The 14,200-nt window shown below is 32.8% G+C and overlaps 1 protein-coding gene across 2 annotated transcripts in view; it reads left to right on the forward strand.

The window, feature by feature from the left end:
* Positions 1-14,200, forward strand: part of LOC146536916 (uncharacterized) — a 232,088-nt gene that overhangs the window by 171,264 nt on the left and 46,624 nt on the right. For both annotated transcript variants that reach the window (XM_085189516.1, XM_085189517.1), the window contains one exon: positions 12,337-12,479. In XM_085189516.1, coding sequence (XP_085045642.1) covers positions 12,337-12,479 — 143 coding nt within the window. The remainder of the gene's footprint in view (positions 1-12,336; positions 12,480-14,200) is intronic.

Here is a 14,200-nt window from a genome sequence, read left to right on the forward strand (position 1 = left end):
GAACCTGTGAACCTAGCGTTAGGACATTACATTCCAATTAAGAAATTTCCGTCTCCCACTTTTCGGTGAATCAAATCCACACCCACCACATACATCCCTACGAGTCCGAACTTCCCCACGCTCCCCTACCTACTCTTAAAATAAAACTAAAACTAAAATACAAAATACACACCCAATTCCCCAATATTTTCGTATTTTAACGTTGGAAACATGCTGTAGTTAGTATTTAGTGTGAGCGTGGACGCTTTGATAAATCGCTGGAGCCATTGTTTACTGACCGCGGCGCGGGAAGGGCAAGAGTCTACAACTTGCTTCATTATTCATCAGACCGACACTGGGTTTTAGTTCTGGAAACGTTTTTATATGCCTACTTGTTACTATTAATTAGTTTAACATAACTTAAATGGGTAGTATTTTGAATGGTATTAATGTTTTAATATGTGAAATGGTGAAATGGTCTGGAATGGCTCTCGCTCTGTTGTCGAAGTAACCGCGGCGTTACGTTCCCCCACTCATCACACACTGCATCGAAAATTCGGTGGAAAGTGGGGAACGGAGTGTCTTAACACTAGGTTTCCTCTGCCTTCCCCGCCATGTGCGGGATGCTGCAGCAGAAAAAAAAGTGATAACAGATATATCCATACATCCATACAAAAATCAGACAACTCAAGAGTATGGAAGGCATGTCATGAATTAACTGCTTTTAAACAAACAACTCGACAAACAAGCAGCCTACAAGTCTAGGAAAAAATGTCAATTAAATAAATAATTCGATATAAGTACAGTATTTTAAATGTATATAAAAATGTTGAATTATTTTATGGTTTACCTTTAAATTAAAGTGACTTCGCTTCGTAGAAAAGAAATTTCAAAATGATTAAAACAAAATCCAACCTGAAATGTAAGACGTTCTCAGGTTTATTTTTAAGGCGTTTCTTAGAATTTTGTCTTTGAGCTGGATTTATAAAGAAAGTAGGAGTAAAAATAACTATTGTCCAAAACCATATAAATGGAAAATGGGTAAATACTTAGTATAATAAGATTATAAAAGTGCCGTTTAACCTCTTTTAAGTAATGTTGTTGAAATTATATTTTAAGTTTAGTTTTTCTTGTTTTTTTTTTTCACGCTATATTCCCACACATAGCTGGGTAGGCAGAGAGAACCTTGGAATCTGGTGTTAACATGCTCCGTTGCCATTAAGACAGTACCGTTCCCCATTTTCCGCCAAATTTGGGAGACATTACGTGTTGAGTGGCGAAACTCAATGCCGCTGCCTCAACACCATTTTATTTCCTCGAAAGGAAATTGAACCCACAACGACGACGAGCATCAAGTAGTTTTTCTTTCTTCTTGTTCTTCTATTCATATTTTTCTCTTAACCAGCTTAAAAAAAACGAAGACAAACACTTTTTGGATAGCATTGGCATTTTCATAGATACATCACTATTTTTAATGAACCAAATCAGAACTGTGCAATGTTCACGTAACTAGCCCACCAGTGACGTCAGGTTTCGAGTGGGGGGTTATTTATCAAGCACGTCGCATTGCTAAATGTATCGCATTTTACTAGAAATTCGAACGTGTCAACCCTGACTGTTACAGGCGACGTTAAATGTAGATTATATACGAGTTTAGCGCTTAGATGTTTAAACTGACGTTTTATATGATAAGTTTCATATTGTATCTTTGGTAACCAAGAATTTATTTATAACATAGTGTTAAGAAAGAGTGTTTAATCTTTTTGTATTTATTTTTTGGTATTGCTAGTTTTTTTTACACAATTTAATATTAGAACTTATTAGGACTTATTAGTCCTTGTATATTTCAATAATTATGTGTTTTCAATTAATTTAACATTCGGTCATCGCTTTTATAATAAAAGATTTTTTTCTATTTTACCGGAATAAAATATTATCCATATAATATAAAACAATTATCAATAAATAAATCATTACAGATACAAAAATATATTAAAAACAAATCTAGCAAAGATAACTATGTACACTAAGAACTATATTAACTAATTGCACTATAGAAAATCTTTAGAAATTCCAGCCGTAATCCTATAGTCAATTTCTCACACAAAATTAATTAGTGCTGTAAAATCTAACTATCATTAGCAGCACCTGCACGCCTGGCATTGCTCAGTTCTGTGAAGCCGGAAACGTGTTCGAATTATCCCCAGACTGAATTTACTTGTCAAAAGCGTCCTCAAGACATATCACTATACTAAACGCCTACACAAGTACTCGTACGTTTTAACATACCTATATATGGAAAACCAGTGTTGAATGTCTTAATGAGAGTATGAAGGCACGTACATATATTAATTAATAGTGCAAATATTTATATTATATAAAAAAGGTTTTTGGAAAAATATTTTCTAGCCACTACGTATTGAGTGGTGGAACTAAACGCCGAGCTTTTGCCTTGGTGCTAGAGCGAAGAAATGAAAATATTAATAGTAATTCTTGTCTCTCGAGTGGAGATTGAACCCACAACCATCGCGTTACAGTACACCCTTGTGCCCCTGGGCCACGAGGGCCTCATAAGTAATCTATAGCAGTCAATAATTAAATCCAGCAACTTGTACTCATCTATCCCATTAATTAACGACCCAAGGTCGTTTCCATGCGAACGCTTCTACGTTCAACAAAGAGATTTGGATATTTCATAATTATTTTATATTAAACATATTGGAATTTTGTATAATGAAATATTTGTAATTATTACAATTTTATCATGAAGCAGCCAATTTTAGTGATTTTTTTAAAGGTTTTGATCTTCTCTATTGTTAAGTATTTTCATTATAAATATAAAATCGATTAAAAATTATAATAGGTAAGTGTAGAGTATAATTTTTGTACTAAAATATTAAGTATTTATGTATATCTAATAATCATTTTTTTTTACTTTTGTAAACTTTTAATTAATTGTTTTTTTTAACAAATACTCTCTCATAAAAATTGATATAAAGATACTAACTTACTTATAAGTAGCAAAAATTAGGACACGCAAATGTTGCGTTGAGAAGAACTACTTAGGAAATACTAAACTTTTACATTACATAACATTTTTTTTATAGCTTGAGGCTATTACACTTTGTATCCCGCACATAGCGGGATAAGCAAGAGAAAGTGAGAAGACACTCCGTTTCCTTTAAGACTATTCTGCTCCCCACTTTCCGCCGTATCCTGGAGGCGCGGGAGCGAGAAAACGAAAATATTGAATACTTCATTTCCTCCATTGGGAATCGAACTCACAACCTCGCATACCCAGCAGGACGCTTGTGCCCCAGCGCCACGGCTTAAACATAAATTTCAAAATATATTAAAGCTAGTTGTTTATTTACGTTCATAATCATATGAAAGTGAAATTGAAAACTTCATGTAGATTAAGCTATTTAAGCCTACAAGAGGTGTAGAGTATTCAATTCAAAGGCCAAGCAACCATTTTAATAGGCAGTTTTCTCAGTGGATTTTCGTGAGAGCACCGACGATGAGTGGGTTATATTAAGGCGAAGATTATATAGGTCGCTTGCAAGGACTTATTGAACACATAAATTACTGCCTACCTATTTTCATATAGTAATATGAATTCATAATTTAATTAAACTAATATTAAAAATGGTTTTTTATCTTATAGAGTCATAGTGGCAATGGCAGGCGTGCGACGCGACGGTTGTGAATTTGATTCTCAATCGGGGAAATTAAATATTTAATATTTTTATTTCCTCCCCCTATAACGAGGCTAAGTGGGAGTGGAGGGTTTTAAAAATGATTGGCTTAATTGATAACAATTGGAACTGATTGTTTTACAATACTTTGAATTATAACATAAGTGAGAGCAACAAAAGAAATTTTGATGTATAAATATATGTATTTTCTAATTGCACGAAAAAAGGGCTATTTGTATAATTAGAAACAATTTTAAAAAATTATATCTTATATAATTACCTCCAGAATTCGATAGAAAGTGGGGAACGGAGTATCTTAACACTAGGTACCCTCTGCCTAACCTGCTGTGTGCAGAATATAGCGGGAAACTGAAAAAATATCTTATATAAATAGAATAAACACCTACTTACGTTGTAAAACTAGAAAATAATTTCTAAGCACTAGTGGTATTTCCATAACTATCTTACAGCGACCCAGGGCCTAAGGGCGGGACACGACCCACGTGACAAGGGCCCCAATTTGAATAATTTCAAAAGACCGACATCATACCTAAACTATTCTTGACATATCCATTGAAATTATTGTAAAGACACATTTTCTTTATAAACTACTTATAAATAACAAGACTAAAAGGTTATTTGCCTGTTTCTAAATACTTAGGGAATAGGTAGAAAACTAAGTTTTAAATTAAGTTGTTAGTACTTTCTTTAGAAAATGCTTTATGCTATATAATAAAAAATAATATATTATAATAATAAAGAATAGCGGCAAGCGGCGTTAATTACCGCAACCAACACGAGTTCCCGCATAATTTCGCGAAAAGTGCGCAACGGAAGTGTCATAATGGGAACCCTCTGCCTTTCCTCCTATATATGGGAGATAGTATACAGCTAGGGATACACAAGTTATATAAAAAAACACATTGTAATATGTTATTCCACTTAAAGGTAAGAAACGACCCAATAGCACACTTTTATTTATATAGTTATTATTTTAAATTAATAATATAACAAAATTCGTATAAATCAACCAAGTCTAAGGGATTTAATATTATTATTATTTGAGCATTTTATTAAATCAACCATGAGACAATAGCCACGTCAACCTTACTTCTACTTCCTATACTAATACTCCATTTTGCTATGTGAAAATTGTGTTAAAATAAAAAAGTAACTAATTAAACTCTATTAAGTTTCTTCGCGTTGTTTTAAAAATTCTTAAGACATGGAAAACTTTTAAAACTTCTAATTATACTATTACTAAAAATTGCATATCTTCTTTCATAGAATAGATTTATTATGAAAAGAGAATTTGTGAATTCAAAATATTTATGTAGCTCTATAATATATTTCTAGATAATAATGTTTTTTTACATAACATATAATAAGATTTTTTATTTATAGTTACTCCATTATTGGACCTTAAGTGTCATTGGAGGCATTTCGTGAATTTAATTTTAAATGAAAATATAGCCCATTAAATTATTTAAATTGAATTAGTTGACATTGTATTCAAGTTAAAACTACTGTTTCAGCTCTCGCGTACATTTTACAGCTTTCCAGCTACTTTCTATTAGCTTGACGCTTTCCGCCCGAATTCGAGACATTGTATGTTGATAGCCAGAATTCAACGCCGCGCTTTGTCTTTCATGGTTAATGTTCTGAGGAACTGTTCGACTTGTTACCTGCCACTGAATTTTCCAATTTTCCAACCGAACAGTACGTCACAAACTTAAATACCATCCACACCACCTGGATACGTGGCACTCCACTACTGTGCGGTTTCATAGAAATTTTCTTCCACGCCACCGAACTGTGGAATGGCCTACCGCGGCAGTGTCTCCAGGTCGGTACGATATGGGTACCTTCAAAAAGCGCGTCTATCTCCACCTCAAAGGCCGGCAACGCACCTGTAGCTCCTCTGGTGCTGCACGGGGTCGTGGGCGGCGGTGATCATCATCAGGTGACCCGAACGCTTGTTTGCCTTATCCTTTTTCCATAAAAAAAAGAAGAAAAATAAATAATCCATTCCATCTATCTAGTGAAGTTCAAATGATCAATTTCCCTATGTCTATTTTGTACGCAAAATTCGTTTTTATTCACAGTTTGGTCAATATTCGATGGTTCAATACTAAATTTGAACTTGTGACGTGTGAAATTGTGTTTCATATGGTAATCCTGCCTCAGGTATTGGATGTCTATTTCTATTTTATTTGCAACAAACTATCGCTCAATCATGTTTATATGAAATTTAATCTAAGCAAGGTATTCCTTTGTGTTGCCATCGTACAATTTGGGAATACGAATATAAATACAAATATAAATTTAAATTCGATTTATGTTTAGAATTTTAATATCGTTTTTTTTTATTTTTACGAAACAATCTAAAACAAATCTGTAAAAAAAATTGAAGACTACAAATTCAAATTCGAAATCCAAAAATTTAAAGTTTAAATAAATATTTTAATGGAGTATAAATTTAATGCATTTATAAATAAAATCTACAATTAATTTTATTCGCCAAATAACCAAAACTACGTGGTACGCTTGCTAAATTCCATCCTCTATTGACAGAGTAATATGAAGAGAAATTATTAATAACAAGTGTCTTTAGATTAATTATTAATCAAAACAAATATAAAACGATTAAAATAGTAACACAATGTTAATAATTAGATAGTAATACAAAACATGGGCCGACGACATAAAGAGGTTGGCGGGAAGCGGATGGGTACGAAAAGCTGAGGGGGAGAATTGGGGAAGGCCTGGTCCAGCAGTGGACAAAAGATGGCTGTTGATGATGATGATGATGATGAATACAAAACAATAATTATTAATAGATATTAGGCTGCGACAAAGTGACTGCAAAATACAGAATTAAACATTATAAATAATAGTAATTAATTGGAAAATGCACAGAATTATACAAAACGACGCATCGCGAGGGAACTATTCATTTAAATAATAAAACGATATTTTCGATATGGACTTCAAATTTTGATAAACGCTCTATGAAGTTAATAGCATTAATAATTGCCAACGTTATTAATTTAGAGTCCACAGAATCCGAATGCTTAAACCGCTGGACATTTGAATTATAACTATATTCTATTAGGAACATTCATTGAGGTCATCCAGCTTAAACTTTAATATAAGATTTGTTTTTTAAAATAAAATGTATGTGACTGTAACGCGACGGTCGTGGGTTCGATCCCCGACGGAGTGAAATATTTATTTACGTTTATATTTCCATTTCTTCGAGACAAAGTGTGGCGTTAAGTTCTGCCACTCAACACGCAATGCCTCCAGAATTCGGCAGAAAGTGGGGAACGAACAGTCTTAACACTAGGTTCCCTCTGCCTACACTGCTGTGTGCGGGATACAGCGTGAAGCTGATTTATTTTTAATTTAATGTATGTTCTCTTTGTATCTACACATGTATCAATGTAATAAATTTTCTATAGAAATCCATTATTGTCCACCAAACATTTTGGTTGTTTATAATTTAATTCGATTTTTGCTATATTTTACGAACACAATGCTGTTATTTTTTCACCTAGTTATTTAATCCCTTAAACAACAGATACTAATCTAACAACAGATAATAGGTTATATGTGATGAAACCAAACACTTTAATGCTTTTACTGAACAATAAATATATTTATTTGAAGCCAATGCAGGGGCACAAGTGTGTTAATGTAACCGCATCAAATTATCGATAATTTGATCCCCACTCGAAGAAATAAAATATTTAATATTTTCAATTCTTCACTCTGGTGTCCGCAAAACTGCGGCGTTGATTTACGCCACTCAACTCAAAAAACTCAAATGCCGGAGCGTAGTGTCTTAACACAAGGATCACTCTGCCCTGACAATACGGGATACAGCGTGAAAGTGAAAAAAAATTGCTGTAAAATGTATTATTGATAAATTCTATACGTTTCAACAAAACAAAAGCTGCCAGCAAACAACAAATGTTCTAACAATACGTTCACAGATATCTCATGCATGATGTCGATTAATCTGAAATAATTATATTATACTGAAATTGTATGCCTCGATGCACTGACAGAGGGTTCGAATGACGAGGCTAGGGCAGCTATTACCTATGTACGTAGAGGCAGTAATTAAGGCTTAAATGTCTACTTTGAATGGAAAATGATATTTTGGTATCCCATTTCTATAATAGGGGTAGTAAATGTAATAGAAATATTAATAGTTTTATAGTTCGTGATGGAAGTAAATTGAAATTTGTTGTGATGAAGTAATTAAATGGTGGTGTACATGGTTTAATACGTACCAATAATCTGAATCATATATTTTAGTTTATAGGTAGGAATAATAAATATTTTATAGGTGAAAAAAAAAACATTTTTATCTCAACTCGAGCAATCTCTTTTCGTATGAAAAACTTGTTAATTTTGAGAAAGAAAATAAAGTTGAAATATTGTAATGATATAATAATATAAAATTAAACATAGAAAGCCTTGACTCTGGTAACAAGATTAAGGGCGTCGTTGAAATCAACTAAACGTAGAATCCTCTTTCTAAAATTAACCTGAGAGTACAGAATGGTCTGATCTGACTCCTGCTATTTAACATGAATTTACAAGAAGTAGGTAAATTCCATATTTAGTATATTTTTACGACAACCAAAATAAAATTCAAACATTTAACATCTCACATATTTCGTATTTAAAGGTTGCCAATGCAATACCATTAGCTTATTTATGTTTACTCCGCACATTCTCAACCAATGACCACTAATGGAATGGACGAAAAATGACGACCCATCAAGTAGAAAGAGGAACTGGGCAACCGTAACAAAGTGCCTGCCTGCTTTTCACTATCCTAGTGATGGATTCGATGGTATTCGCAGGGTTTTTAGTTCACATTCTTCTTAATGATAGTTTTAATGTTAATATTAGTTTTTGTTATAGTGAAATATATTGGAGAGTGCTGTTTTTGTTGATTATTAATGTTGATATAGATATATTTTGTCTTATATGTCGAAAAATTAAAGATTATTTCGACGATCCCTAGGTTTTTGTATGGAAATTTACAAATTGCATGTATCTGTTATTGCTGTTTTGAACTACTAACGAAGATAGTTTTCGATTATATACATGTTTAAAAACACGTAAATAATAAATATTTTAGAATTTTGAAAAAAAAAACATTAAACTAGGTACATTACCCTACTTACTACAATTCTAGTTCTAATTTCTAGTCCAGTAATTTACAGCGTAGCTTCATCGCCTAAAATTCTCCGTAAACATTCTATAAAATGTAATGAACAAAGAAAATACCTGAACGTGATATTTCTTCATATAAATTGTATGAGTCTACGTTAGAACTTTATTTTAAGGTTAGATTTTATTTTATGTAAGTATACACGCTGTCTGCCCTTCAGGGCAGGAGGTTGGCAGGTTAAAGACATTATTTGTGTTAAAGTTTTAAAAATTTAATTAATTTTAATTCAATTCCCCTGAAACACTATATAACATTTTAATTTTATAGTGTTTCAAAGGAGTTGAATTAAATTATTTTGTCATGTAGTGATAAAATTTACGCATGATGCACTCCACTAGGCAAGTAGGCAGTATTATTTTTATAAGAGTGGCACAAAAGCACATTTGAAACAAATTTGAAGAAAATTCACATTTAAAAGCGGCCTTGGAAGTCATCAAGTATTATTGTGTAAATAATAATAAGAAAGAACCTGGGAACCTTGTGATCAGACAGTCCATTCATATTAAGAAACTTCCGCTCCCCACTTTCCACCGGATTTTCGAAGTTAAGTGGCGAAACTCAACGCCGCGTTTTGCCTCGTTTCCATAGCGAGGAAACAAAAATATTAAATATTTCATTCCCCCGAATTTCGTCGCGTTTACGGTTAATTGCCTCTTACTCTTAACTTGTAAATAATAATTTATGCCCTATATATGGTTGCGAAAATGAAAATTATTAATTCACTCAAGTGGGATTCGAACCGACAACCCTGTTCTACAGCGCGACGACGGCAATACGCGAAAATAGTGTGCAGTTAAAAAAGAAATGATGAAATTTTCAATATGTATTCCGATTTAAAATATAATACTCAACCAACAGTTTTAAGTAAAAATTCATAAAAGCCGTTCCATAAATATATTTCATTCGCAAATACTTGCCGTATTACTTTTTAAACGAGCTGCAGAATACCGAAATAAAGTTAATCACAATTTCCGAGAGTTTTGTTTTAATATTCTGTTTTTATTATGATGAAATTTATCACGTAGGTACCTACCGTACGCCGGCACGCATATTTGTACTACGAATAATGGACGGCATAGATAAATAAAATATTAATTATATTCTGGTTCATTTAAATACTATTTAAATAAGGTTAACATTGATTTGTTTGAATACAATGATTTATTGTTATTTATTTTTACCACGTTGTATTTAATTATTTTAATTTTAAAGGAAAGTTTGCATTTCAATTCAATATACAGAATTATAAATATCTATAGATATAATAACTCATTTTGTAAAACAGGTATAATAATATATTTATATAGCTAATCTTTTCTAATATCAATTTTATTGATATGCGCGTGCACGTATCTAGCGTATTTAATCGGATAATAAAGATAGTATTATTTAAAATGGCTTCGTAAATATCCCCCTATTTTTTGTGATTTGTAAAACATAAAAATAGTTACTAAAGAGATATGATTCCGTCAAATATAATTTTAGCATAGCTTTAACCATTTACGCAGCGCTCCCACGTAATGTCTCAAACTCTCCTTTATTTTCTTATATTTTTTTATTTTTACTCCACCGTCACAATTTCATTTGTCATCATTTTCTGCATATTAATTTGCAATTATAGCCTTCCTCCAAAGCCAAAAAAATATTTAAGTTGACCAGTAGTTCCTTAGATTACCGAGCTCAACCAAACAAACTCTTCTATTTCATAATATTAGTATTGATTCACGCATCCCGTATAAAGTGAAACTGGTTGTATCTTATCACTTCAATCCCTATTATCGTCTCGCCATACAGTTTACGAGCTCAATGGCGGAGTATCGCACTTTGTCTAAATCTGTTTGCTCAAATGGCAATATGGCAATATAAAGTTAAAATATGTTTATACAAAGTTATAATACGTTTATATATATACTTTGGATTTTAACTTTAAAATCAAAAAATTAAAGTGATAATTGGGAAGTAAATAATAGGTACATATTAACCAAGTTTTCACCTCCAAAAAGTTAATAAATCTTTTATGGGTCCGAGTATACGTGTATATAATAAAATTCCGCAGTGTATTCTTAGTTTACCACTACCAAAATTTAAAATATCTATAAAAAAATTCTAACAAGTAAATCTTATTACACTGGTCAAGAATATTTAGAGGATAAACATGTATGGAATTAATGTCTATTGAATGTAATGCAGGATAGCGGCCAACTAATGTAATAGATTGTACCATTGATTTTGAAAAGAGCAATTGTTGAGTTTCTTGCCGGCTCTTCTCAGCAGAACTGCCTTCCGAACCGGTGGTAGCTTTTTGTTCATATGTTCATTCGACGATTCAAAAGTGCTTATAATAATTGCCTATTTGAATAAAGAATATTTTGAATTTGAATTAGAATAAATCTTTCATAACATGAGGCCGTCATGGCGCAGTGGCCAAAGCGTATGACTGTAAAAGGGACAGTCATGGGTTCTACTCCCCTCCTCAACACGCAATGCATTTATAACTAATTTTGTGGAAAGGGGGGAGGGGAAGTATCTCAACCCTAAGAAGCGCGTCTATCTCCACCTCAAAGGCCGGCAGCTCCTCTGGTGCTGCGCGGGGTCGTGGGCGGCGGTGATCACCACCAGGTGACCCGAACGCTCGTTTACTTTGTCCTTTTTCCATAAAAAAAAAAAAAGTTTGCCTAGTGTATGACTGTAAGCGTGACAGGTTGTGGGTTCGTTTTCCACTCTTATGGGCATAACCACCCATACGCCACTTGCGCCACGAATGGCCAATATTTAAAAAAATATATAATATTTAAGGTTTTTTTTACCTTTTCCAATGTCCCAGCCGTCTCTACCACCCCACATGTGGGGGGGCAACGTTAGTAACGCGCTCTACAAAGTGGGCACTTAAATAAATCGCCAGCATCTATCAACGCGAAATATTTCGCTGCAAATAGGTAATTTCTAGCAATTTATCAAAAAAACAAATGGTCTGTTGATGTTTGGAGGTTGGGTTTAGTTACTTTTATCTGTTCAATTAGACCGTCGTGTCGCATGGTTCCAACACCGTAACCGACGAAACTAAAAATAGGTAGTGGGTTCGATTGTCACTCGGGGGAATGTTTTGATATCCTTGCTCTAGCAATAAGGGAAATCGCGGCGTAGAGTTTTGAAACTCAACAAGCAATGTCTCGTGGATTCGATGGAAAGTGGAAAGTGGAGTGTCTTAACACTAGTTTATAACTGCCTAATCTGCTATATACTGGATACAGCGTAATTGTGAAAAAAAAAATATTTCTTTCAATATCCATTCATGGATTTAAGTAAAGCTCTACTCTAGTATATAGAATAGTGCCTACACTTGTCCATACATTGAATACTAAGTATTAATTAATTATTACTAACAAAACCAATGTTTGTTCTTAGATTGCACAACATCTCCATCATCCAGCATCAGCGGCATCACTACCGTGTCCGTGGCCGTCACGGGGCTGGACACCCGGCCGCTAGCCAAGAAAGTACGCCCGAAGCCCGCCTCGCCCAACCGGCAAGGACCTCAGCAGTGCCAAGTTAGTAATTATGTTATAATTATTTATAAGAAATGAAAAGGGAAAACGAGAAACATAGCTAATTGAATATATTTACAGAATTCATTATTTTTTTATACATCTTTCTAAATGTACTAAAGTATTCTATACTTCTTTTTCCTTATATTCTATTTATTTTTTATACTGCAGAACACGCCACGTTAGTGCCGAGTATCACTTTCATTGGCTATTTCATTCATGGAGTTTTATCAAATCCAATCTATCATTATCAAGTGTGAAAATAATTAATAATAATAGCATATATGTATACTATACTAGTAATATATGTATACTAGCGGTGCGGCGCCGCTTCGTCCGCTTGAACTATACAAATATGTATCAAATATATTTTTCACATTATTTTCAATTTTCAATAACAGAAAATAATAGCCTAAATAATCAAGATAAGCCAAAAGAGAGTATTAAAGAAGGGAAATAAAATTCTTAATATTAGAAAAAATACCTGAGTTATTGAAAAGTTCTTAATATTAAAAATAATACTCCGAACTATTTAAAATTAACACAAACTAGTATATGTACATAAGTAAGCTATAGAAATTATTAATAAAAAATGACTTAACAAAACCAACCAGCTATGTTATCAACGTATTATACAATAAATAATTAAAATTATTTAAATTAAAAGTAACACGAAATATAATACCAGAATAAAAGAAATCTTAACCAAATTAAATTAAAAATAATAATAATCTACTACTCGAATAAACGAAGAGAAATTCACACTTACCGTTTCTTATAAAATATTTTTCAATATTGATCGTTACTTGTAAATCCTATCCTAACCTACCGTTCCGTAACTCTGGCTCGAGCTCAAACGATTCGGAGACCATGCCAAGTAGGTCTCATCTGATATAATATATTGGAGCGAGTGACACGTGCCAAACGTCTTATCAAGAGAGCCCTAAGGTTTTTCCTTATATAGCACTAGAGATGGAGACTCTCTCAATGTCTCTGTCACTTAAAGTAATTGAGATTGGCATCTTTTAGAAGTAAACTTTTTTTAGTCTATATATATAAAATCGAAAGGTCACTCACTCATCACGAAATCTCAGAAACTACATGTGCTAGAAATCTCAAATTTTGCATAGGAGTTACTTATAGGACGTAGGTGCTCGCTAAGACGGGAATTTGCAATATTCGACTCCTAAGAGGTTGTTTTTGGGGTTGAAAGTTTGTATGAAATTTCGTTACTACAAATGCTAGAAATCTCAAATTTTGCATGGACGTCACTTATAGAACGTAGGTACTCATGGAGACAGAAATTAATAATAACATAGTTCACGCGGGGGAAATCGCGAGCGGGCCGCTAGTATTAAATATAAATTAATTTAAACGGATATCAAATATTGCTGTTATTTCTCACATTGTATAGTTTCAACATTGATTTTATTTTTTCATGAATCTATTATTCATGAAAAAATAAAATCGTATATACGAGTATAAATACTAGTTAGATTTTAAAAAAATATATATTTTGGCGGAACTTTATGCTACGCTTTTTGCCTTCATACCAGAGCGAAGAAATTTAAATATTAATAAATAATAATTTATTTCCCTAGAGAGTTAAGATAGTTCCCTTCGTTAAGAGTTTTAAGCATTGAATCGACAACCATAGCAAGATGCTAAACCACTGAACCACAACTGCCTCAAGCATTTATTAAACATTAAACTAAATAAAAATA

Source organism: Heliconius melpomene, chromosome 8, assembly GCF_056956725.1.
Source record: "Heliconius melpomene rosina isolate 202511_hmr_F chromosome 8, ASM5695672v1, whole genome shotgun sequence".
Classification (NCBI taxonomy): Eukaryota; Metazoa; Arthropoda; class Insecta; order Lepidoptera; family Nymphalidae; genus Heliconius; species Heliconius melpomene.